The following is a 27725-nucleotide window of genomic DNA, read 5'->3' as shown; positions in this document are numbered from 1 at the left end:
ATGAGCGACTTGCAGGCTACCTTCGAGTTCTCCGTAGAACTTTACAAGTTCTACAATGTCGACCTCTTCCAAAGAGGGTTAGTAGTCAGTAGAAGTAGTTAGGTTTCTTGTTCCTCAAATATTAAGCGATCGTCTTACAAATCTTGCTATTTGTGATGAATTATGTTGCGTATCGGTTTACAAAACCCATTATTGAGATACAATGATAAATTACCTATTAAATATAAGTAAAAGGATGTATCTACAGCTTCTGACTGAATAAACAGTTTTATATTGCACAGTGGCCGCTATAATGACTATTCTACTTATACCGGTACCAACGAACATGAGTAAAACTGCAGTGAATGCCAAAAACGTTAATGTGCAAAAAACAAATACTTATAACAATCAGTAATATTACCTACATATATAAATATTTTGTATTTGCTAATTAATTGAATTTACCCAAAAATCAAAACATTTTCTGTAATTTTACGTAATCATGTACAAATACGTACTAAACGTCTAAGCATATCACGGAATTTATATAAATATTCAGGTCGATGTCAAAATTTTAATTAGCAATGAAGTTACCGACGTGCTACATATGTAAGAACGTAAGTAATCTAAGCATTAATTCAAGTAATTGTGATAAAAATCAAATCAGATAAATATTGTCACACATCAATTATATAGGTACGTAATTATAATTTACAATATAATGCATAAAAATATTATCTGAAGGCTCCATTATCGAGGTGCCAGAATATGAATATTTTTAAATTAGTACTAAGAAACGTAAAACGAAACAGTCTTGTTCTTTTGTCGTCTTATATATGTATATCTAACAACAATTTTTAATCACTTAAAAATAAAAACCTCAAACGTTTAAAGAAATCTTTATTAAGTATTTAACCATTTAGGTATTTCTTTCCATCTATTTTCTACGTTTGAAAAAATCAATAGTATACTGTATTTCTAGGCTATTTGTTTGTTTTTTTAGGATTAGAATTATTCGATTACTATGTAGAATGGATAACTCTTTCGCTTAAATCATCGTTATTAAAATTGTACCTTTATATAAGTATATAGCGGAGTAATAGGGTTATCAATAATGAGACTGGCCCCATTACTTGCAATATCAAACCCCAAGCGATCTCCCTGAAAATGTGGTTATTTCCTGCTGAAATCGCTATGGTGGTTGACTTTATTGTCATCTTTTACTGGTCACCTGCCAGCATATACCTTTAACACATCTGGGACTGCCATTCCATGATCAACCATAAAAAATTATATAAGTACATAGATACTAAACAGTACACATATGTGTATACAAACTAGTTTAGCAAGTTTACAACACAATGCGCTATAACTAGAGACAATGAGAACGAATACCCAGAATATTTAATTGCGTAGATCCTTTGGCCATATTGGTTTGGACATCAAGTTGTCACAAGTAGTTACCATTACCTACGTATTGGAGATCTCTTGGGAAAAACTTTGCTTATAGAAACGCAATGAAGCGGTAACCTCTTAATTGGATTGGAATAGTTGTTTAGGTAACATGAATTATCAAAATAGTCGATACATATCAACATAAACTCTCATTCGATTAATCTAGTAGTTAAATCTAACTACTCGATTAACCGAATGAAAATTTGTGTGAATTAAAATAAGACAACACTGTAGTGTTAGATTAAATAGATAAAGTATATAGTAATATTAGTGTTAGTACATATGCCAAGTTTACAATAATTTATATTCATTATGGACGGACACACGTAAGCAATTGGTTGGTGCAGGAATTCCGTATATCGAATTTTCGTATACAAATAGAAAATTTCTATAAGAACTGTGTAAGTAATAAAATAATCATAATAATTGTCTGACATAAGCCTCAATTCTCAAAAACATATTACCTTATCAAAGGATATTATACAAACTGATTTCACTAGGAGTACAAGCGATTTTTACACAACATTCACCTAAAAGAACGTAGTGAACTGCATTTTGTAAAATATTTGCAATGACTATCTTATTACTAACTGTTGACGAAGAATTTATGCCAACACGTAATTATATTTAAACAATACACAAATGGAATGTTATTTTGTACCGAGATTTTTAGTAAAGGTACACATATTTTTTTTACAATTTTCAACTGCTTACTGCCAACACGTATCGCTTGCGTCAACTGCTTTCCTATGGTTCTTGTAAATAGATATAAAAGAACCATAGGATCGTACAATATGTATGTTTATTTTAAATTTGTTTATTATAGTATCTTTACATATATAAAAAATTTGAAAAGATTGTTGTTTTATAGATAAGGGTTTTTTTATTTAATTCTAATAGAAAACAACAACAAACAATCTGGCGGCCCACCTAAGGGTAAATTGTAACGGTCGCCTATATACACGAACAGCGCTACTTCCATTACTTTGTCATGTGATGATGTCCACTATATAGTGCATGCGCTGCCATTCCGGAGATCCAAGATGGAATGCTTCTAATCCTATGATTTCTCTGCCTAATCTCACTCTTCCTTTAATTTGAACCTATCTTACAAAGCAAGCTGCTTGGCGACTGAAATAGGTTAGACTAAGGTACCCACGCAAACGATTTTTTAAACGTCTACTTCGAAAACGGCTTCAAAAAAGTAATAGAACAATATATGTAAGTTAAATACTTCTTTTTTCCTAAACCATCAACTATGTATAAATCTATGTATTTGGCTAAAAATATCATCCATACATGTAATCTCTACGTTATTTAGGACAACTAACTAATGTTTCTTGATTACAAAACATTCCAGTACATTTCCATTCCACTAGCATTTCGTGCCAATACTACATTATTCAGATGACAGCCCGGGGGCTTGTGGATTGTTTGAGTTTACGAGCCCCAATGGCAACTATACTATTTCTTTAACGGAATAAAAAGAGTCATAAAAATATATGACGTCTACCCTTGTCGTACCCAAAAGGCAAAACCTACGTCTTCAAAATACGGGATCCCTAAGGGCCTTCGCACACGAGGTCACCTCGATGTATACTGTATAGTCCGTCATAATTTTAAATTTCGTTTAAAATAACAGCTGCAATTTTAAAATGACAAAATTAGTATAGAAGCAACATGCTACAAGATCTAAACGACTTTTTAAATAAAAACCATAGTTGAAAATATCAATTTAAAGTTCATTCACAAAAATATATATACGCACATCAAAGAATAAGTAGATATAAAAAAATAATACATTATCAAATTTTGTACAGACAGCAGATCAAATAAATACATAATTTCCAAAATTAGTTTTTTTTTATTAAAACTATAACAATAACATTAATAGAATATATACAATAAAAAATATCTATAGAATCATACTAAATAATAAGTCGTGAAAGAAAAAATGCACGCAACACCATGCCAATCATGACGTGATATTTATGTAAACATATTAAATGCTACATGACTGCGGTAAATTATTTTGATTTCAATTTTAACAGCAGACATACCGTGCTATATTATTCAATCTAATTGCTATTTTATTTGATGTTGCTGTTATGATTTTTTTATACTACGTCCCATCTGTTGGTAAACGGTTACCGTAGCATATGGACGCCTGAAACACCAAGAGTTACCAACTCTTAATAACCTTCATATACTCTTCTTGAAAAACCAATGCTGTAATCTCGCAAAAAAAATCTGCAGGCAGTTATATTCTTCATTTACAAAAATTTTTAGTAGATTTTAATGTAAAATACTCAAAACAACGCGATATACGCCGTGATGTGGAGGCGAAATTAACATATTTTTTTAATGGATGATATTGATATGGTCCACCTGCCGGTGCTAACAGCTGACGCTGGCGGATAATAGGATGAGCATGAGATCAGTTCAGTTAGCCCATCTTGACAAATTCACCAGGAATTTATCACGATGGTTTCCAGGGGGAATCGCGTGGGAGTCAACATATTAACATGGTGCATTGCTAGCAATGGGGTCCACATCAATCAATCAGTCCACATTACTAACAATTTCCTTCCCCCCGAAATAACAACTTACTGTCAGCTTGATAGACCACTATCATTATCTTAATCTTAATATAATAATATTATAAGGGCGAAAGTTTGTGAGTATGGATGGATGTTTGTTACTGTTTCACGTAGAAACTCCTGAACGGATTTTGTTGAAATTTTAGTGATATTGCTTATACGTCAGAATAACAGACACAAACTGCGGGCACAGCTAGTATATAATAAAAATGAAAATCTTTATACAACAAGGGCGAATATTCATACGGGTTAAGAAGTTAATAACGACACGCGCGACCAAAGCCGCAGATTTTTCTATTGCTAATGACGTAACATGTAACATTGATACGTGATAGAATTCGAAATGAGTATATTTGAATAAGAATCAAAGCAACCGATATCCTATCTCGTAGAATCGTTATTAACGACCGCTATAGGCAAACTTTACTTAATGCGATCCTACTAGATGGAGTCACTCTTTAAATAACATTCATATTGTTGTTACACTATCGAAAATATATTTGGCAACAACATAATTTTACCCTAACGATACTAATATAAAATATTGTTGTAATGTTGCAAAAACAGCATAAAATCATGGAAAATATTATAGAATATGTAGCAAGTATAATGTTATATTATTATATTAATAAGATTTACATGCTGTATATATTACATTATAGTGTGTATATCTAAAAATTTTATATCTCTCTGCGTTATAATAAATTCATTTATAATTAATTAAATGTTTCATTCATAAATTAATGTTCATCTCAAAGGTAGAGCAGATATTTACATATATAATTTATTGAAAGGGTCATTAAATTATAGTACTTAAGTAAAATGTATATAAAGTAATATAATATATTACTCATACAAGACTAAAAAGATTGTAAAAAAATACTTGAAGAGAAATAGTATAGAAATAAAGCTATAGATTATAGATAGATAGAGTAAGCAATTTGGAGTTAGAAGCACAACTATTAAGGCCCATTGCTACAAGAGAGATTTTATAGAAACCGACTGAATTTGAGTGACGATAATTGACAATAGCATAAATTTAACATTCCATTTAATTACTTAACGTCACCTGCTTAATGGAAAGTAAGTGAAGGATACCCATTAATTGGTTGTCGTTAAGATTTATTGAGATCGAAGTTTTCTTTACTTCACCTATCTCATCTCGTAGACAAAGTAATTTACTCCCGTTCCATTTTGTTCGTAGCTGATCAATATATTTTCTCTCATGACACACTTTTGTGGTAATTTATTTATTAAAAGCTGTTTACCACGGCTGTGTCCGTGCAAAACACCTTTTCTCGCATTTTCATAGTACTTCTGAAAATAAATTAGAGTGCAATATTCAGATTGATAATTGCACATTTCTGATCTCAGACTTATAATGTGCGTCGACGCACAGTTATTATTGCTTACTTATTTTGAGTTTCATACAATGTATAAATGATTTCTTAATATTCAAGAAAAAATTAAATACAGAATTAGACAATAAATATTAGTAATTATTTAGATTACATTACAAATTGTTTTTATAGGTATACATGATTATACTTCCAATGCCTGAACAAACACTATTAAATTTACTCCTGAACTATATTCAATAAAATAAAGAGATTGATTGATTGATTAAAATGCTAGAAATGTATTTATTAATTTTAATTTTATCACTACGAATATCACAATATATGTACTATTTGTGTTCTTAAATATTTAATAATCATCAGGGGATGTGCAATCAAACGTGTCCAATTTTGAAATAAAAAACAATTGATCAATACTTACTTGAGGTAGACTTTCTAATAAGTCGTCTGCGTGGCACACCGCTTTACGTCCGATGGTCGCGGGTTCGATTCCTCGCACGGCACAAACTTTGTATTCATGAGTATGATTGTTAGTATCGGTCTGGATATTTTCTATGTATAACATGTATGTTTTTACGAAAAAAAGAAATTATCTATGTATTTGTATCAGTTATCTAGTAACTAATAACTAACTAGCTTTAGCTTGCTTAACTTGGGTCTAGATGGTGCTGTGTGAATTGTCCTGATATTATTATTATTATATTATTATAGTGCTATTATATAGGGGACAGTTACCCCTTACTATCAGATGATCCGCCATATTCTGTACCATTCAAATTACATAAATAATAAACTACTTTTTTAATCAGCTGAAAGAGTAGTTACTTTTTTTAATGATTTGTCAAAAGGAAAGGGTAACGAAAAGTCCCTGTACCGTTTTGTCTCAACATTGTTAATTTTGGAGCGCCGCTGGTGGAGTTTAATCAATGGTAATTTATTATTTAAGGTCATTAATGTCCTAAATGTACTTGCAAAGGAGTCCACAGGGACCAAATTGAAAATAAATATTTAAAGGAATTGTTGTTATCGTTACTATATACTTCTAGATATCTCTACGTAATTATAGTCCTAAAGGGAATCCACTATCAACCTCAATGTCAGATCTAAGCAATGAGGAAATTTTAATATGATACCTTTTTATATACCTGTATAAATATACATTTTAAAGACCACATATTTAACTGCCGAGGAAAAGTTAAATAAACGTAATATATCTGAGCTTTTAATTGATGTTATGATAATTAATATATATTAAACAACATTATATATTAAAATCATTTTTTCTGAATGCGTATGAAAGCACAACAAGTATGGAAAATTTTGTACACTGTTTTAATTTATACAGGAGGTATCCAATAACATATAAAAATGTTTTTATAAAGTAAAAAATTTAAATACTATCCTACGAAGGAATCTAAAGGAAAATACGTTAATAAACTAATCGAGAGGTAGCCGTTTGTCTTTGTAGTGTAGTTCATTGTAATGTTTTAAAGTGACTCGATTAAGAATATTAATAAATTTAAAATAAGTTAAAAATAACGTGGATAGAGGGCACAGAGCGGCACATAATGATTGCCATCCGTGGATGAAAGCGGGTAGATATACCTACATGATTACTCAAGAACCTATAGATAGATAAAGAAATTATGACTACACAACACGAATCCCAAAAAACAAAGGGTAAGGGGAGATGATTAGTTATGCTAGTCCGTAAGAAAAGCAATGGATTTTTTGCCCTTTATCATTATTATCTGTATTCAGCCTTTCCATTTATAATCAGATTTTATGGAATTATGGACATTAGGAGATAAGGTGCATACAGTGACTGGATCATACATGATTGCGTCCACGCAATCGAAATGAAATAATATTAATCAAGCTCGAATTCGCGAGATAATTTAATCAATAGAAATTTCATAAAGAATATTTACAAAACACATAATGTTGCTGTGTTCCATCAATAGATTTCCGGATTATGAGATTCCAACCGAAGATGACGCAACAGCACCTACTAGGCTTGCAATTTTTAGCTAACTCCAAACCCTGCTGAGTAAAGTGAAACCTAACTAACTCTTATTAATTCGATTTGGAATAGATAAACCTCTTATTAACTATCTTAAGAAATCTTATTATTTCGGTTTGGTATTTGAAGCTAAGTAACACTTATAATGTAAATAAAAGTTCCAAACAAATAATTAAACAGTAGTAGTTACATTGTATTTCAGTGCAGCCGGAAGTTTGTTAACAACAAATAGCTTTTGTAACATCGAAGCAAGTAGTTTAGTGGTGACGCGTTTAATTTTCATAAAAGTTAAAGTAACTACGTCGTACTTCTATGCAGAGTCAAACTAATCCTCTTTCATGAATTAGTTTTATTTATGTACATATTTATATAACACCTATATATATATAACACATGGAATGAAAATAAAGCATGCAGTATAACATAACGCTAATGTGATGCCCGTGGTGCTATTCAAATATATAGGCAATAATTACCATATATCATCAGGTAAGCCATCGTTCTATTTGCGAGTTTAGGTGCATAAGAAATAATGAGTATATTTTTATATTTTTTAATTAAAATAGGTCTTAGGTACCATAAGATAGGTACATTATGATATTAATGTTTTTGAATTTACAGATTACATAACAACAAACAAATAATCTAATCGTTCCGCTTTATAATATATAGTTTAAACGTACCAATGTATAGAGATGTTCTTTGATTTTTTAATGTCTCTACTCCCACGCGCTCCCACTTTGATTTCTGACCCAGTTCCAATTTAAAACAGAGCTTGTCACTCCACCGTACAATTGAATAAATTGCTTTACACAACATTCATAGCGATTTTATTGCAATTTAAACATATAGGAATGCCTAGAGGATTAAATTCGTCGTGGTTTGTGAATGAAATCGTATAAATCAAAGTATATTTTACTAGCTAACAAACGAAACTTCGTCTGTATTTTTCAATAATGCAGCCGCTGCTATTGCTCGTATCGTGATGTTGTGTAACCTATAATAGTCTTAATAAATGGGCTATCCAGTACTAAAAAAAATAGTAACAATCTTTCACAGAAATATTAAGTAGTCTTTACTGAAAATTAGTTACGGACTAGTTGTATTAGTAAGTAAAATAATTTAGCTATTTCTTTAACTCAATTTTGTGAGTATAGGTAACCAAAATTTCTATAAATACGAGTATGAGAAAAATCAATATAAATATTATGTCTTATTGTTCCTCGATAAACCAACTAATTTCATTGATATTTTTTTTTATGATTTAAAAATATCAATATAGATGTATAACGGTAGAGTATTTTTTACGGTGGCGGGTACCAGTGGTTTATGAGTATGAAGTCAGGCTAGTTAGACCATCGTGGTAATGAATTTATTACGGTATATACTGTCAGAGCTAACGGGGTAACAGTATACTGATGCAAAATGTAAAGATAAGTGAAATCTGTTAGCCCATTGTGGCCAATTCACCAAGAATTAACAACGATCGTTTCCAAGAAGGACCTCGTGGATGTCGACATGATATGGACATTGCTAGCAATGGAGCCACTATTACTAATGCAACCCACATTCTCCAGATGGGCGGCATGGCTCAATGTACTGAATGCAACAATACCTGGCTATAAAAATATAAATCTGCTTATAAAGACTGTAGGCTAAAAAACTCTGCTTTACAAATATCATAATGTATCTAATGGCACCAAAAATTTCGTAATTCTATATATTGTTGTAATTGACATCCTGTGTGTACTGTCTAGGGTTATTATTAGTAGATATTATTTAATCCAAGAGAACCGTCTACGGAAAATACTAATAGTAACGGGTCCTACGTAAGGCAATGAACTCATCACCATGTTTCGGTGTCGTAAAAAGGTAAAATAAATTAAAAGGACTCTGTTTGTAGGTGGGCTAAACTGGCGCCGGTGTAACCCACCCCTAATAAACACGCTGTAAATTGATTCGGGTCGCTCGACACGACACGTGTAAATGAATTGAGCTGTAAAAAGATTTTATCTTTACGTAAAGCCGTTGGATTCATCTTATTAGTAACTATTATGGCTTAGTAGACTTTTTCATGGAAATCCATATTGTGTTAGTATTAACTGAAAAGCAAGAGGAATAGGCATATTCCGCTAAATAAATATTAAGAATTAAATAATTTATTTAAACCCATAACCGAACTTTGTTTGCACTTAAACTGAGTTCGGTAACATCAGTCAACAAGTTTTTCACAGATTGCATGAGGGCTGTTTCGCGTTTTTTATTGGACAATCTAGTGACGGTAGTCGATTGGTAAAAACTATTGGCACCTACCATCATTGACTACGCTCCAGTTAGGTCTTAATTACGACTAGTGTAACCTAGTCCAAAATTTGTGAGATAACTTTGAGAGATGTATACTACAAATTTTTGATGTGATAACCTATGAATAAAGCTACCATTGAAAGTTATGCTAAAATACTAGATCACCAGGTCTTCAATATTATTATTATTGTCAGCAGACACCATTTTACATGAGCATAGATGATTGTAGCCGGGTAAATTCAATTCAAATACAATATCCCTGAGCCACCTATCCTAAACATTTTTCCACGAAAAACGGTTAAAGAATCGATCTGCAAGAAAATAGCTTTATATTTATGGATCTATTCAGAGCAGGGTTACCAGCTTTAAAACTTAGCCATAGTACAGAGAAATAAAAAATTATAAAATTAGTTAGCTCAATTTGTCTCTTTAACCTCATATAATGATGTATCATAGTATTTTGACTAATTTTCGTAAGTCAAAATCTACTACAATTTTTTCCTTCAATCATAATTTACGAGCCGCGCCCTTGCCTCTAGCCATATTCACTATTTTCCATCAATCTCTTTAGTCGTTGATATGATACGAATCCAACTAATTCCTTAATCTGCTTGATATAGCTGTGCCTTAGCTCTTTTGTTCCCCTTCGCCTCTTTCCTTCTGTTTTTCCTTTGATAATATTATTCATAAGTTCGTCGTGTCGTATCAAGTGCCTCAACATATTTCCCGCCTATTTTCAATAATATTTATGAGCTGTCTGTTTTCTTTAATCCTTTGCAGTACTTCTTCCTTTCTTATCAAATATTTCCAGCTAATTCTTTCCATGGTTCTCCATTTCTCTACAAACTTGTATGAGGGTGAAAATAATCTAGAACAAAGACCAATAATCTCATATTTATACGAGAATCCTCGTACTTTTGGCACCCCTGATTCGGAGCAGCGTAAGCCACAGCACGCGACGACGTCGGCGCTGTCAGTTCACGGCTATTAGCATATGAATTCTGAATCAGAACGTGACTGGCATGTTCGAGACGTACTTTGATACCCCCGAAATCTACTCATAATATAATAAGTAATCTATACCTACATATATACACTCTTATAAATATTGCATGCTTAATAACGAACTGCATTCATTGAATAATTATTCTTTTGGATAAGTGACTTTAAGCAAGAAAAATTAAAGTTGGTTTCTTATTTTTTGCTACTTAAAAATATACATCATTTACAACAAAAAATTAAACACCGATTTTATCGATAAAACTTTGAGGTATATAAGGTATAAAGCATAATTGTATTGTATTTGCGGTAACCTCTAGCGTAACATTCTAAACTCATCACTTGTGATTATTTATATAATTAATAATTAATTGTTATATATATAATTAAAATAACTGAAAAGTATCTTATGAAAATAAATTAAATATTCTTTATTACTAATAACTCTAAGTAGGTATTTATTTTTGGTATCTCATGAATACAAATCTAACAGACACTAAAAACTTTGAGTGGCCAATTTATATTTCTGGCTAACCCTCCCATGATGGTAACACCGATAACAAATAAACCAAATTATTCTGAGACAAAAGAGATATATCTGAGAATAATTTCGCTTTCATTATGTCGACAGCTTGCAACGCCTCTGACTACCTCACTGTTATCTGTTAAGGTCATGAATTAATTATTATTAGTCTCCACCAGATCCTTCTTTCTAGTATCTGGCTAAAACATTATTCATGAATTTAAAATATTTTAAACGCAGGCTTTATCAAGTACGCGTTGGTTTACGCGTATCGCCAAAGGTGCCGGTGCACATCGAGGCTTCGGTGTCGAGCGGAAATGGAGCGGCGAGGACCGGCAGACCATCCACTGCCGCCTCGCTCATTGGAGGTCTGGCAGCATCACGGGCCTTCCAGATCATGTACAGGAATGAAGAGGTTACGCTGCGAGACATCATTCACTTTAGAGCCCATTTGCTAGGTTTGTTTCTATTCTAATTTGTAGTCCTGTCTAACTCGCCATCTAATCAAAAGGACCTATACAGTGGTGATGGTGACATATTCTCATAAAGTTTGTTTGTTTGTAATACTTTATTGTACAATAATATTATAAATAAAAGGACACAATTGACTTAGAAAAAAAGAAAACATGCGTACAATGGCGGACTTATCCCAGAAGAGGGATTTCTTCCAGTCAACCTTTGAGTTACTGAAAGTATTTATGTTAATATCTATAAAAATTATTATTATAAGCCAGTACAATTCACACGGCGCTAAATAGTCCCCAGTTAACTAGATCTTGTGTTATGGGTACTTAACTATTAATAGAAATACTTAAATAGATTTTTTACATATGCATTATACAAACAAGCACACTCATGAATATAATTTTATACTACAACAACAATATTGCCTATATTTATGAACATATAATTGTGTGTGATTTGTAATAATCAAATAAACGATATATCTATCTACCTGTCTACTAGGCGGGGAGTCTAATCCGCAAACATTGCAAGTAAGGCATGAACGCAGACGATGTTGCGCGAGCTAGTATTATATAAATTTAAAAATACTTACCTAAACAGTAAATTCTTTAAGTAAACTATTTACATTTTCCTCTTTATTATTTCCAGTTGATAGCCGCAATTTAAAAGAATCTCTAGAACGCGCAGAATGGAGCCTTGGAGTAGAACTATGGTGCAGCGAAGGGGCTCAATCTAGTACCCTTGCACCTGTCTCATGCCGTGTCCTCAAACTCCACTTCCAACCTTCGCAAGGTCTACATTACCACCTCCCAGTCCTCTTCGATTATTTCCATCTATCCTCTGTTTCCATAACCATACATGCGAGCCTGGTAGCTTTGCATCAGCCATACATTAAGTAAGTATTCACTTTCAATTCGTCCTTAAAGTATAATACCTACTTATGTACATTCAGTGAATTGATTGATGATTTTCTTTCATGTCTGGAAAGGAAAAGTATCATGCATTATGTACAAAGCTGGTAAGATATTAGCTCTTTACAACTCGTACAAAATATAAACGTATTGTATTTATTATTTAAATACCTACTTGACTGTTACACATTCTTTGTGAAAATGTGTACGAATGTATATGACTGTTACTATGGCATTCTTTGAATATAATACATACTAATAGCGAAATTGCGTTAGTCTATCTGTCTACTATACAGGACGGCTAAATGGAAGTCAATGAAATTTTACATAAAGATAGACTTTATCGAGAGCGGACATGTCGTTATTTTAAAAAAGCAGACGTTACCAGACGTTACCAGGCAGACCGTCTTATTACTAGTAAAAAATAATAAAGTTGATTTAAAGTGGGACTATTCCATTTATATATCTTAATAAAATATTTAGATTGTCAAACAAATTATTTCGAAGAGTACAATATTTTAAATTTCCCTTTCCAGTACCCCACGTTCAAGCAAGCAATGGGGAAAACTAATGAAAAGTGCTGGTGCCAATTTTAATACATCAGGAAGCTTCGAGAACGTGCTCTTCGGCTCTACGGGGAAGTGTGCCGGGGGTAACTCAAGCAAAATAGCACACGCGAGGTGAGTAAACAAGGCTGTCTTTTATTACTGATTCTTGCACGCGATCCATTTTACAAATTATATTTGTATTAGCTATTTTCCGTGGCGTCACACGCGTTAACTTGTTTCTTAATCCAAAAATATTTCTGGTACTTTTTGGCCAAATATATAGTGGAGCAGGAGCACTATATATACATATATTTTTAACTGACGATTCTTTTTTTTTTTGGTAGGTTTACATCTTTGGATAGTTCTTAACATCCAATCAAACTTTCGTTTCAATAGTTTGTTTTCTATAATTTCCAGGCAAGTACATGCTGAGGTGTGTGGAATTCTACTAGGCTCTTTGGAAGGGTTACAAACTGCTTTAGCAATATGCGGTTCAACGGGTGTGATGCTTACCCCTGAGGAGTCCACTTCAAATTCCGTCGTTGGAGAAGTGGCGCAAAGAATAAAAGATCTCAGCGATATCGGCAAGGTATATTTTGGCGACTTTCTATCACAATACAAAATAAATACAACAAAAAATATCTATAATTTTATTTTATTTTATATACTTTTTAAGCAATTTTCATTAAAATTATGAGGTTCAGATTCTGTTGGCTTTAGTTGTAAAACAGTTGTATTTATTTTAAAATAATATAAAAATAATGCAACCACTGCTAACAATTACGATTTAAACTAAACTAAAGTACTAAAGTACTTTCACGCATGTCCAGGATAAATATTGAATAAATTAGCAGTGTAACAATCTGTGTGTTGCCATACCTGAAAACTAAGGCAATATGCATACTCAGTAAATTTACTGTCGTAACTTTCATACCTGAACGCAATTATATAAGCATACGCCTGAAGGCAAACGAAGATGGGTCTTTGAACAAAGTTATTCGTGGAGATATTTCTGTCTCACATATTAAAATCATCAAGTAGCTTGATTTGTAAACTTTATTTCGGATGGAGGGTGAGATAGGAAAGTAAAATTAAAGGGTATAGAGGCATGACACCATCGTTCTTCGAAATGCATGAATACTAACATTTGCATCACATGATGACGGGATGTTCGTGATGCTATTTATGTATGTAACCGATTATTGTCACTTACTATCTATATTACTACTATAATATTTATTTATTACCATTCCAATAACTTTAATACTAGACTGAAAGACAAACCTGCTGTTCCTAAGTATCGTTTAGAAATAGCCATTGTGTATTTTATTGGTATGGCTCTAACATTTCATAACAAGACCCCAAGGCAAATACTAGAATGAATTTTAAATAAATATAAAACATGTGATAAATCACGTTTTTTGAGCAGAGCCTATACTCACTAATCGTTTACTTAAATGACAAACGTGCATGACAATAGTTGTTCGTGCTCTAGATTTTCATTTATATACTTTTAATCTGTATACTGAACTATACTGTGGGGAAAAAATATTAATACAAAAAACTGGACGTTCATAAGGAAAAATGTCCTACACGAATAAATGATGTTATATTTTAATTTTAACGTAATTAAAAGTCTTCTTGTGGTCCCATTGTAACGCAATACATAATATATGTATCTTGTGATGCAGAAAGCAGAAGCAGGAGAGGAGGAGGAGTGGGCTGCGGGCGCTGCACATGATATTGCGCGGCTGTGTGCGGAGGTGACGCTGCGCTGGCGTGCCTTCCTCCACCACACCACCGATCGACCACACGTGCACCACGCGCTAGCAGCCAGTCACCACGCATTACGGTACCCTATATCTAAATGCACGGAAAAATTACGGTAACATAAATTCAGTTCGCGTGTAGCGAAATCGTAACTGTCTTGTTATCATTTTACAAACACTATTTCACAAACACTGAAATTCTATAAAAATGTTCAGATTTTTACATAATCGCTGTTAAACGCTGAAACTAAATTCAATGGAAACTGTTCGGAGAATAAATTTGTACATACATATCTTAAGTTATACAGTACAAATCATATAAACATAACCGTGTCATTGAAATCCCGAAGTAAATTTTGCGAAAAAGTATATCTTGAGAAAAAAAGTTTATATCGTGAGCAAACTCAGAATTTAATTAAATAATCCCGTCTATGATCGTTATTGTAAAGATTATCTTATACGGCTATCAAAGCTTACAGACAAATAACAGAAATCTATATAATAAAATATTATTCCGTTTATTTAGAATCAAGCGCTTCTCCGAATGCTTCTTTGTGCTGGATAACCCAAGGCATTCCCTGGCCGGCTGCTACGATAGCAATTATCAGTCCTACCAAAGCGTAGGTGAAGTAGCAAGACGTTCAAGATATCTCGCTCTACTACCTCCGCTACCTGTACATTGTATAGCACTTGATGGAGATCCACACATCATGCCCATCATATTTGAAGACAGGTAAATTGCAACTCTATTCAAGACTAAGATGCCATAAGATACTACTAGATGTCCAGTTACCTCCTCTGCATTGAAAATGTAAACTACTTCTGGGTAGTGTCTAGTAGCATACTACATAGATAATATGTAGTTATCATTTAAATAAATTAATATTGTACTATCGGGCATTAGACTCGCCGCAACAGAAAAGTAGTATTCTTTTCTCTCAGTAAGAGTAATTCCTTCAAGCAACATAACTGGCACATAATGCTTTTAATTTGCCAATTCTGTTACTTATTAGAAATTACCTTGCCTATTTTACCATTATAATAAATAAATATTTGTTTCCTACAGATATCAGGACACAGCGGAATTTGCAAGGCGCCGTTCGTTTCTTAATTCAAATGCTAATAAATCTGGGAGCGGTAAGTATTACAGATTGTTACACCAAGTTAATTAAAGTAATGTAAAGTAACGTTAATAAATAAACCTATTTTATTTACAGATCCATTTTTGTGCTCTGAATCATTGCCAGATGATTGCGCATGCAGTATTAGTTCATTAATGGATTCAAGAAGGCCATCATCCGAAGCTTCCAGAGTCACACTAACTTTGCCTAAAACTATAATTGATGTGCTCGAACCCCAATTTAATGCGCCCAAATCTAATCCCAATATTGTCCAAGCAACATTAACTTTAGCCCCTCAAAAATCAGCTCGTGGATCTCCGAAACGAGCATTAGTTAAACAGAATGTTATTGAACTAAACAAACCTCACAATAAACAACTTGAAATAACTGGAAGAAACAGATATATTGTTCAAAATAATCAAATTAGTGAAATTCAACTACCACCTAACAATGCTTTTGCATCATGTTCTATCCAACAAGGACAGCAAATGTCTCGGTACTCTACTTCAACGTTAATAGACATAAACTCATTAAAAAGCAATACAAATGTATCGCATTTAGGAATGGATAATTCAAATCGGAATGAAGTGTTTCGTCAGAAACATGAAATAACTAGTGGAGTGAGCACATTACCAGCCAGACATAGCAAATCGTTAGACCAATTAAGAATATCACAAATGGCACAACCTCTTAGTAATACTACAGCGTTATCAAAGAATGTTAGAAATAGTTCTAATCAATCTGTAAACTATCCAAAACCATATTTACCACCACATCAAATGAAACCTACTACTCTTCCTCGAAGTGTCACAACAACAGCTTATCCCACAAATACAACAGTAAGATGCGGATCTAAAGGGGATGACTATAGAAGAAATATCAGTGAATTTAGAGAGAAATATAAAAATCCGTGCAATCTTAATATTAATCAACATGGAATGAGTAATGAGGTATTTCACAATGTAGGATATAAGTACGATGGAGTAATAAAATCTAATCCTAACCAGGTGTACGGATATACATTCGGTAATCAGGGTACAATGCAAACAAATAATGTTATTCGAAATCCATTAGAATTTCAAAGAGGCTACAGTGTAAATTTACCCCGTCCTATGTTGCCTCCACGTAATTCTTACCCACCTGTTAGTGGTAAAACTCAAGTGACTGATCAAAGTAATTTAGTTTCTAATAAACATGTTCATAGATCAAATTCTACCCATGGATTTCATCAAAATATGGATACCCAGCATATTGACATTGAAGCTGCCCGTAATCAACTTAGACATGAACTTAATTACTATTTGCAAAAAGGTGACTGGAGTTATGATTTTAACACTGGTAGTTTGATTCAAAACTACCAGAAAAAATCAAGTAAAAGTAGTGACGACAGTGGATTTGTAATGACTTTAGACAGAAGTAGTGACGGGACATCAAAATCAAATTATTCAAAAACACCGCCGTCTACACCACATTCTACTATGCCTTCGGTAAGACATAAAAAGAGCCGATCAAAAGAATCTAAATTAAATAACAGCTATAAAGACAATTCCAAGATAAATTCTAGTCGAGACTCCTTAAGTAGCCATCATTCCATAAAATCAAGAGACAGCAAGTCTGACCGCCAAACATCAAAATCGGAACGAAGTACTCCAAAATCCGATAGAGTAACACCAAGGTCAGGCAAGAGTACTCCAAAATCGGGAGGTGTTACCCCAAGATCTGGATTGGCTACTCCCAAATCCGGTAGAGTCACACCGAAATCAGGACTGGCTACTCCAAAAAGTGGTAGATCTAGTGGCAAACTGGAAAAACGTACAAAACGTAGAGAGAAAATAGCCCAATTAATATCAAAAACTGCTTCTTCGTCGAGTAATGAAAGCATACCATTTGAATTAAGTAGATTAGAATCATCGGCCAGTGTACCATATAGTCTTGATCATGGCCCAGAATTACTTCGACACTGTAGAAGTGCCGCCTCTGTTTTGGATGAACCTAATCTTAACAATACTTTTGGTTCAGAATCCCTTCCGAATTTAGCACCACCACCAGCCTTTGAATCACCGCCACTAGATATTACTGATAAAGATTTTAAAATATTGCCACCAGATAATTTCCTTACCAAAGAAGAAAAAAGAAGTCGTAGTAACTCAACATCAAGCCTAAGTGAACAGAGTGGATGGGTATCTAGTGGTCGTAGTTCAGGTCCATCAACACCGGATAATGCCAGTTGTCAATTAAATCAAAATTATTTACCTAGCACCTCACATGCGACTAAAGTATCAAATAAAAAATATAACAATGGTGTGGAACATTGTAAAGTAGATGGTGAATTAATAAGTGACTCAAAGCAAGCGCTTAATGGGGAACAGTTACGAGAGCGGTTATTGAAATTAGCTGTAAAAGTGGCTCAGAACTCGAATGAGAAAATTGAATGTTGTGATAAAGAAGTTTGCGAAGAGTGTACTATATGTAGTGATTCCATATGCACGGACAGTCAATGTGAATATAACAAGTTAATGCACAGTAATGGTATAGATGCTGGATGTAACTCAGACACGTGTACGGCGAGTTGTTTCCAACAATGTTCAGAACCAAGCGTAGGTAAACTTAATCAAAGACACAATTCATTTAGTGCCGTTCAAGGTAAGTCATTTAGTTCTACGTCGAAAAATTCAAATGAAGGAACAGTAAAAAAATCTCAAACTATGAATGAAAACCTGCATCCATACATACGTAAAGAGATCACCCCAAAACTACAACAAATACCAGCAAAATCTAGTTCCATAGATAAAACCAAATTAAGAGATAGGATAGAATATACAGAAAAATTGATAGCAGCAGAAATAAGAAGTCTATCAGTAGAAAGGCCATGTAAAAGTCATGTGACAAAATCAAGTGCTGTAGCCGCTGTACAAAAGTACCAAAATAAAGCCCGGTCTGAAGTGAATTTAGCGCATTTCCTTGGAGATAATGATTATGAGCACTTGCCACCTCCTCAACAATTTCGAGATGCACCACCACCTCCTGATGAATTCAAGGTGAATATCGGTATTAATTATGAAATAACATACTAAAACGAATATTACAATAGTTGACGCTAATCATTTTTAATTTTTAGGACCCACCAACAAAATCTCCTAAACTAAGCAGACAAAGTAGCAAATCCTCTACACCCTCTAAAACTCCACGAAAACAAACAGCACAGCCATCAACACTACAGTTAGATAATCCATTGTATCACGTATGTGAAGGTAAATAAACATAAGTTATTAATTATTCTACCTACATAATTTTTAGATATCTGTAAAAAAGCTTGCAGATAAATATGAAAGTGTTTGTATTAAACTACCTACTACTAAATAACTAAATTATAAATATATATTAATAGCTAACACGATGACTACAATATTACTTATTTCACAATACTTATATATAATGACTGAAAAATTAATATAAAAAAAAATAAACTAAAAAGTATCTTCTTAATTCTTAAATTTTTCCGCAAATTTATTTTGATTGAGCGAATAACAATACTAACAATAGCTATTGCCTTTAGGTATAATGGAGAGACGAAAGCTGAGACCCCTGCAGTCAGTAAGCTCAGGAAATGTTACTCCTGGAAGCACGCTTAACAAAAGTCAAAGCACTGGAGAACTTGCTAACAGAAATGATAACGGTATAAATGTTCTGGTCATAATGTCTGAAAATGATGCAATAACTTTCTCTTTCATTCAATAACGTTGATACGTTTCATTTTAATAGTTGGTTACTCGATTTGTGAACCCGTACATGCATTAATGATGTAGGGAATCGATAAATAACGTTGAAGACGAGAATAAACGTAGGAGAGAGTCCTATAGTTCAGCTGTGTATAGGTAATACATATATCTCTCTCTTTTTTCAGAACAACGAGAGAGTAACCTTGTCAGCATATTCGGTCTGGCAGAATCTGAGCGTCTATTCGTGAAATGCAGAGAGGAGTTCCGACAAAGTGTCAAGTACCCGGGAGCTATTTACTCCGATTTTCCACCTGTGGAGAACTCCCTACCTTACTTTCATATTAGCGATGAGTATAGAATGTTTAACCCTGAAGGTAAGCAATACCCGTCCTAAAGCATCCTATAATATAGTACTTCTACTAAGTTAAAAATCAAGGCCATATATGAATCTATAGATAAATGACAATATCTATACTATTTTTAGGTTTACACCTTATCGTCTGTGTCCACGGATTAGACGGAAATGCAGCAGATCTTCGGCTCGTGAAGACCTACTTGGAACTTGGTCTACCTGGAGCCAAATTAGATTTTCTTATGTCAGAGAGAAATCAAGGGGATACATTCTCTGATTTTGATACCATGACAGACAGGTAAATCATTACTTATTTATTATTACTATTATATTCAAATATTATTATTGTGTTATTTATCATTTCTAAGAAACTGACGATGTTATCTTAAATGACGTAGTATGAATGGAGTCAGTTAGACAAATAAATGGACTTCATTGAAGAATATTTACATTATCACTTAAAATTAAATTTAAAATAGTTACAACACGACGTAGAATATCACAGAATACTCAACGAATCAATCTGTGTATTATTTTCAGACTCGTGCAAGAAATTTTGACACATATTCAAAATTCTAGCGAACCAGCAAGAATTAGCTTCGTAGGCCACTCTTTAGGTACTATTATCATTAGATCTGCTCTGGCAAGGCCCCAAATGAAACCCTTCCTAGGAAAATTGCATACCTTCTTATCTCTCAGTGGACCACATCTTGGAACACTCTACAATTCCAGTGGTTTAGTTAATGCTGGTAAGTTAATACACTATAATGATGTCAACTCCAATATTTTTCAACGCATTTGCTCCTAAAGTGGATCTAATTTCACCGGTTTTCAATATATAAAGCAGCTCATAAAACACGCGTGCTTTATAAATTCATATAGTGAAGTTATATTCCATAACCAAAGTATTTGCTATTTAAATTTAGAACTGACCGCCGCGAACCGGCGCCAGACAATAGGTGCATTAATTTAAAAAATTAAAACGGCTGAAGAGTGTCAAATTAACAAAATATAATATCATGATTTTTATTATTTAATTGCAAGTGTGTTGAAAAACAACGTACGATATACCTGCGTATTTAATACACTCTCGCCATCGGTTCGGGATGAAATTCTGCCCCGTGTGTTATAACCATCATAACGCAATTATATCGTAATCTATTATATAAAACATATATAATCTATAACTTATATTATAATCCTTTATTTCCATAAAACAAAAATGTTGCAGTCACCATTATTTCTTGTACGTTATTAATATACACAGTGCTATATTTCACACAATTTTGTTAAATGGATTGTAATATTTTTTCAGGTATGTGGTTCATGCAGAAATGGAAAAAATCAGGCTCTCTCCTCCAGCTTTCTCTCCGAGATGCGTCAGATCCTCGTCGATCCTTCCTTTATCGACTAAGCGAAAGGAGCCAACTGCATCAGTTCAAACACATCTTATTATGTGGATCCGGTCAAGATAGATATGTGCCACTGCATTCAGCCAGGTTAGAGCTATGCAAAGCTGCTGCTAAAGATACGTCTCTGCTAGGACAGGCGTATAGAGAAATGGTGAGTATTGTATTTTATTCTATAATGTATCTATACTCATGATATATTTTCCAGCGACCTGTTTAATCTGAGTACATCTATGCGATGTACTCAGATTACACTCTGAAAATGGCTAGTACAGTTAGTGGTCTTTAAAAGATATATCTGGTTGATCGAAGGAAACAGATAATGAACCAAATTAATCAAAGAGACAGCAATAGGACCCCTTCTATGTTCCGTTGAATTCAAATATACACAGGGAAATGTTGACGTGTTTAAATGAAGCGTTAACCTGGACGTAGACAATTGATAAATGCCTATGACTATTCCATCGGAGATAACAGTAATTAAAGTATATTATTATCTTAATATATATTATATGTGCATTTGTCACTCCTTCTGAACTTGAATAAAATATTGTTATATATTTCATTGGTTACCTAGATGAATTGAAAAGTCAAATGGATAAATGACATGTGCCAAATTATTTATGTCATCGCAACTGACTATTCCAATTTGTTTGAATCAAATTGTTACTCGTAGCTACTGCATTACATAATGAAGCTTTCAAAGCTTCATCTCACCCAGCTTTGTTCATCAAAGGATAGAGAAACTACAATAGAATATAGAATAGAATAGGTTGTTTTTTTATTACTAACATGGCCCATCTGATTTCAAGTGGTTACCGTCACCTAATTACATGAACAGCACTGTTAACATCCAGTCATTATGTAAAGCCTGTGGTTCCAATTACGCGTGGCCATTGCAGACTACGATATAATATCTCTGTATCCTATACTTTCACAGCTTTATCTCACTATTCAATTAAACACAAATCAAGCAGCTTGGCAACTCAAATAGATGAAACAGAGGTACCTACGCAGAGAACTCATGGCTACCTTTTACCTCGCACCGCTCACCATCGACTAGGAATTCATCCCCGCACGTAGGTTCCAGCGGTCTGGGACTACTAACGGTGGTCTAAGTCAGTGCTGTTTCAGAGAAGCTTCCTCCCGCGCACACTTAGATTTTGGAATGAACAACCTGTCAAGGTTTTCTCGAGAGTTTTCAAGTATATTAAGGTTTCTTAAACGTCGACAATGTGCACGTGACACCCCTGGTGTTTGGGCGTCCATAGTTTACGGTAACCGTTTACCGTCAGATGGGCCATAGCTTGTTTTCCAACTACGTACTATAAAAAAATATGTTTTTGTCAGGTCTACCTCTGTAAAACATGTAATGACTGCAGGTGCACAATATGGTGTCTCCTTTGGCTGGTCGCGCCTCAACAGTGTCTGTGGTGCGGTATGACGTTCAACATGCACTCCCTCACACGGCCAGTGCTCTCGTCGGCCGAGCTGCCCATATCGCCGCCCTTGACTCTGATCTCTTCATCGAGAAGTTCTTACTAGTATCCGCGCTGAAGTACTTCCGATAGTGGACGTCTCAAATCAATAACATGATCAACGTGACCATTCGTTTTGTTTGTCAGTTAGGAGGGAGGGACTCTTATGATTGAGTTCGAAATTATAAATGAAGTAATGAATTTATTTGAATATATAGTTCTCATGCTCCATTTTTAAATACATATTGATAATAATCTATATATAATATACATATACAGTATGTATAGCACTATTTTGCTCTGACTGGGGACGTATAGATACGTACGTATATAGCGTATGGTCACGTTAAACATTGAGTATGGTTATGGTGGTGGTGGTGGTGGTAAGACACTTCTCAGACTATTTTAAAACTAAAACATACATCCTCAAGTCATTTCCATATTCAAGTACTTAAAGTCTTAGGAGATGTAAACGGCGTAATTTTTTTTTAAAGCCTTATCTTACTTGAAATTATAAACAATTCTTTAGAAAATGCTATTCAAAATAATAAAAATCATACTTACAATGAACACTTGATAATATACATACCAAAAAGTTTAAATTATACATATAAGTGTATAATGGCGGAATTGTAAATTTTTTCACTAGTTACGAATTATTACCATCCAATATTAGGCCTAAAAAGATTTTAATGTTATTATGAGTGATTTCAGAACTATTATTTTGGTTTATTCTGTTTTTAAATGATATACAATTATATTTAGAAGTATAAAATGTTCATTATTCTCTAAAGAAATAAAACTAAAAGTACCTAAAACTTATGAATATAGTAATAATACGTATTCTGCATTAGATAATAAATAAAACAACTCGACATGCCGTATAAGTAATAAAAAGTAAATATACTTTATTTCCTCTTCCTTCCAGTTAAAACCAAATCAGAATTTTAAAAAATCTTCACGACAAATCATATAAAAGAAGGTCTTTATTCAATCTTCTCCATATTGTCATATTCTGGTATTGGTGTCTACTAGTAGAAGACGTTAAGATACTAGTATATTTTGTGAGAAATAATAAGTTTGCACTTAATTAACAAAAAACAATTGATTTGTTCTAAGACACAAAGAGGAAAAATGAAAGTAGAAAATAAATGCAACTCTTCCTCTAAGAACAATTTGCTTCTGTTGTTGTTCTTAATTCTCGTGAACCCTTATTAGAGACACTATTTGAGATGAGGTGTGATACTATGTAAGTTTCTCCAGGCTCTTCACGACCAGCTTACAATTTGTGGCACTAACAAATAGGTCTATGATTGCGAATCTACCTTCCATTAAGTAGCTCTATTATCAAGTTTAGAACCGCGACCTAATAAAACAACGCTAAGTAAATATTAGTATATCCTGTTATCGACCATTATCCATACCCATGGTGTAAAAATATTGGTATTCTATAAAACAAAGACTTCAAAAGACTGCTTAACAATTATTAAAACTGAAACGTGACACAAATTATACGAAATCATTTTATAAATAGATAGACAAAAAATAAAAAATAAACCAACAATTATGACGTCAGTTTTGATGTATCAGCTAATACGTAAGTGTTTATAATAATCATACGTATGAATTAGATTGTTTTCTAGTCGGTATTTGTATAGCTATTAATTAAATTGATCAACAAAAGGGTTTAGATTTTATTGGACTTTATATTTTTCCTGTGTTTTATTAAAGATGCAGAAGATACATATCTTCTGCATAAACATAATATATAATACCTATTTTAAACATCCTTTAGTAATTTAGTAATCTATCAGTATAATTTTATGAAGTTTTTATTCAATTAACTTAATTTTAGATAAATACTTAATTATATATAATAAACAATAACTGCATACTTAAATAAATATTTTTTTTTTATATTAACTGACTACTTTTCTATCGCATTTCTTGTAAACAGCATTTATTCTACAAATGTGTTATCCTACTTAAGTGTGTAAACAAACTTTCCGTTTGGTGACCTTTATCTAATAAACCAAAGAATTAACGGAATTAATGTGTTCTTATGGAGTTTATTTTTAAGATTTGATTTTCTGAAAACCGAATTAACACGTTGATACTTTCTAATCAATCCCTTTCAATCCGTTGTGAATGAGCTCGAAGTTACGATTTATTATGTTCAATTTTATCACTCGTAAAATTTTTAAATGTCCATTGGTCGGTGTTGACGATAGTTCGTTTGTATCCATAACTTTTTAGTTCACAAAGACGGGTCATGACATTCTTCTTTTCAAACTCGTACCTATTAGGTACAATGAATAAATTCGAATAATCCCGAACATATTGCAATAAACAAAAACTGAGAAACGCACAGTCATTATAATAAAAAATTCTTTTTAAATATTCAACCTACTTTTTTGTTTTAATAAAAAGTTTTTATACTGTTGTATAATATAATAAAATGGTTGCTCTGAAGTATTGAATTATAGAATATAGTCTACGTAGCCCATAATGTGAATTGATATTTTTAGAATTGATAAGTTCAGTTTATGCGATATTTTAACGTATTGCAAAATACGAAAACCAATACCACATAAGCTATCGCTGCTTAATGGATTGCAAACGATGCGACATAAGTACTAACACAATCGATAATTTTATACAAGTATATAAAAGTGTAAAATAACCCACGTGTGTATGTTGTATAAAAGAGAAAATTACTACGTATAGGTATATGTCAGATTTTTTAAGAAGTACCTATACAATATTACATCCTTTACTATTGCTAAATATTACTTTAACTACCAGATTCATAAAGGTACGAATTTTGGTAAATGAAAATATAGGGGAGAAAATAACAAATTTACATATAGGTATATAATAATAAAAATATTGTCTATGATTCCAGGCATAGACAATATTTTAACAAAATTCGATACAAAATCTCAAGCATGTGTAGAATTGCTAGGTACGAAAATTCTTATATAGGACTACGCCAATAAGCATGTAACTAAATAGCAATCTTATTTAATCTTTAGTTAGTTTCATTAAACTACCATAATGATTATAGTTACACAGCTCAAAATTTCGCGTAATTGAACATATTCCCTATTCGTAAACAAGTGTGATAATTCCCATTGAATCCTACTCGTAGTGATTTACGGACTATGTTAAAATAAACAATGAAAGGACAATTTTAATTAGGTAGAGTTAAGGCGAATCTTTACACCAATTAGTTAAGACAAATTAGCAGCTATAATAAACAAATTAGGTACCTAGATGTTATTTGTATAATTGTCTAACAGAATATGAGCGTATGCAACAATTTAATGGACGAATTAACTTTTTGTCCAATAGGAGTAAGAACTTATAGTACGAGACGCCATCCGTAGTGCCTAAAAGATCGTCGGCTTTTAAGATTACGTAGTAGATTCACTTTGCACTCACACCGAAATTACGCTGCTTGCTTACTAGACATAAATTAATAGCTATTTAGTAACAAGCTAACATAGTCCCTAAGAAATTTACTATAGGTATTAAAGTTCTTCATCAATTTCGGGTGACGTATCTTAGAAAGCACCCCTGTATTACAGGATACTAAATGACATAACCTATTTGCTTATGATACCATACAAATTATAAAAAGAATGCACATTATATTAATCGAATTAGGAATAATTCTTCCTAGAATAAAAGACTTCCTAGACATAGTATATGTTCCCAGTAAATACACAATGGAAGAAACACTACTGATGGCGTCTCCTACTGTAAATGCTATGTTGTAACCCATTTCATTTTAATTTCGAATCATATTCTTCTGAATATTAAAACCGGAAAGAGTAGAATAGAATATAAAATACTTCCACTCCTCTCAATTCGAATCTGATCGTCGCTGTTAAAAGAAAATTGCTGTCGTCCGGTGATTCAATTCTATTTAATAATGGAACTAATACATATAGTATTAGTTCCATTATTAAATAGAATTGATAAATGATAAATGGAATATAAATATAGTTATACTGAAAGGCCTAATTTATAAATTAAGGCTTTCAGATAATTAATATATATATAGGCTGCGATTGTACTGGAAAAAACTGTACCCATTTTATACGTGAAGTGCATTTTTCAATTCATATGCAGTAAACATTAAAATCAGTCAGTTTTGCATGTATGAATATGGATGGCGTTAGTTTGGATGCATTCATCTGTTTATGCAAATAGGAAAAACTTACTGATTTATATTTGTTACTTGGAATGCTAAATTATTGAAATAGCTAAATTATAGGTAGGCAGTGACTTAATTTACATAGATTCATTTAAATGAAACTCCAAAATAACGTAAATTTGTAACATTATTCAATCATACTTAATTTCACATTACCATTTTTTTATATTAAGATCTTTCTAATTATGTAACGAGCTATCATAAAATAATATATCCCCATATTGTAGTCACCTATTAAATTAATATGTTTCAAATCCTATATAAAAATACGGTCTATTGAAACAAAACTGTGGAGGCCTGTTTATTAAGGGCCTTGCCTTAACCATGTTTATACATAATTAGAAACTAAAATTGTAAATTTTTATCGAATGTTAGACTGATCTTTAAATTATACGATCACTAAGATTTAATCGATAAGTTTCATAGATTATCATTTCATAAAGTAGTAGAAATATTGAAAAAAAACTGTTATCTCGCTCTGTCCACTTCT

General features: G+C 32.7%; 1 protein-coding gene across 1 annotated transcript; it reads left to right on the top strand.

Moving 5' to 3' along the window:
* LOC131848047 (uncharacterized) lies at positions 1 to 23878 on the top strand. Its single transcript, XM_059197804.1, has 17 exons — positions 1 to 77; positions 11482 to 11699; positions 12355 to 12601; positions 12695 to 12724; positions 13154 to 13297; positions 13583 to 13754; positions 14857 to 15017; positions 15461 to 15667; positions 16001 to 16071; positions 16152 to 19093; positions 19174 to 19306; positions 19612 to 19731; positions 19960 to 20148; positions 20259 to 20424; positions 20667 to 20875; positions 21442 to 21689; positions 22918 to 23878. The coding sequence occupies exons 1-17, from the start codon at positions 1 to 3 to the stop codon at positions 23104 to 23106; spliced, it is 5523 nt and encodes a 1840-aa protein (XP_059053787.1). The 3' UTR covers positions 23107 to 23878.
* The last annotated feature ends 3847 nt before the right edge of the window (positions 23879 to 27725 follow it).

This window comes from Achroia grisella, unplaced genomic scaffold (assembly GCF_030625045.1).
Source record: "Achroia grisella isolate CSIRO2021 unplaced genomic scaffold, CSIRO_AGI_Agris_v1 utg546, whole genome shotgun sequence".
In the NCBI taxonomy this organism is placed as follows: Eukaryota; Metazoa; Arthropoda; class Insecta; order Lepidoptera; family Pyralidae; genus Achroia; species Achroia grisella.
This window is presented reverse-complemented; position numbering and strand designations above follow the sequence as displayed.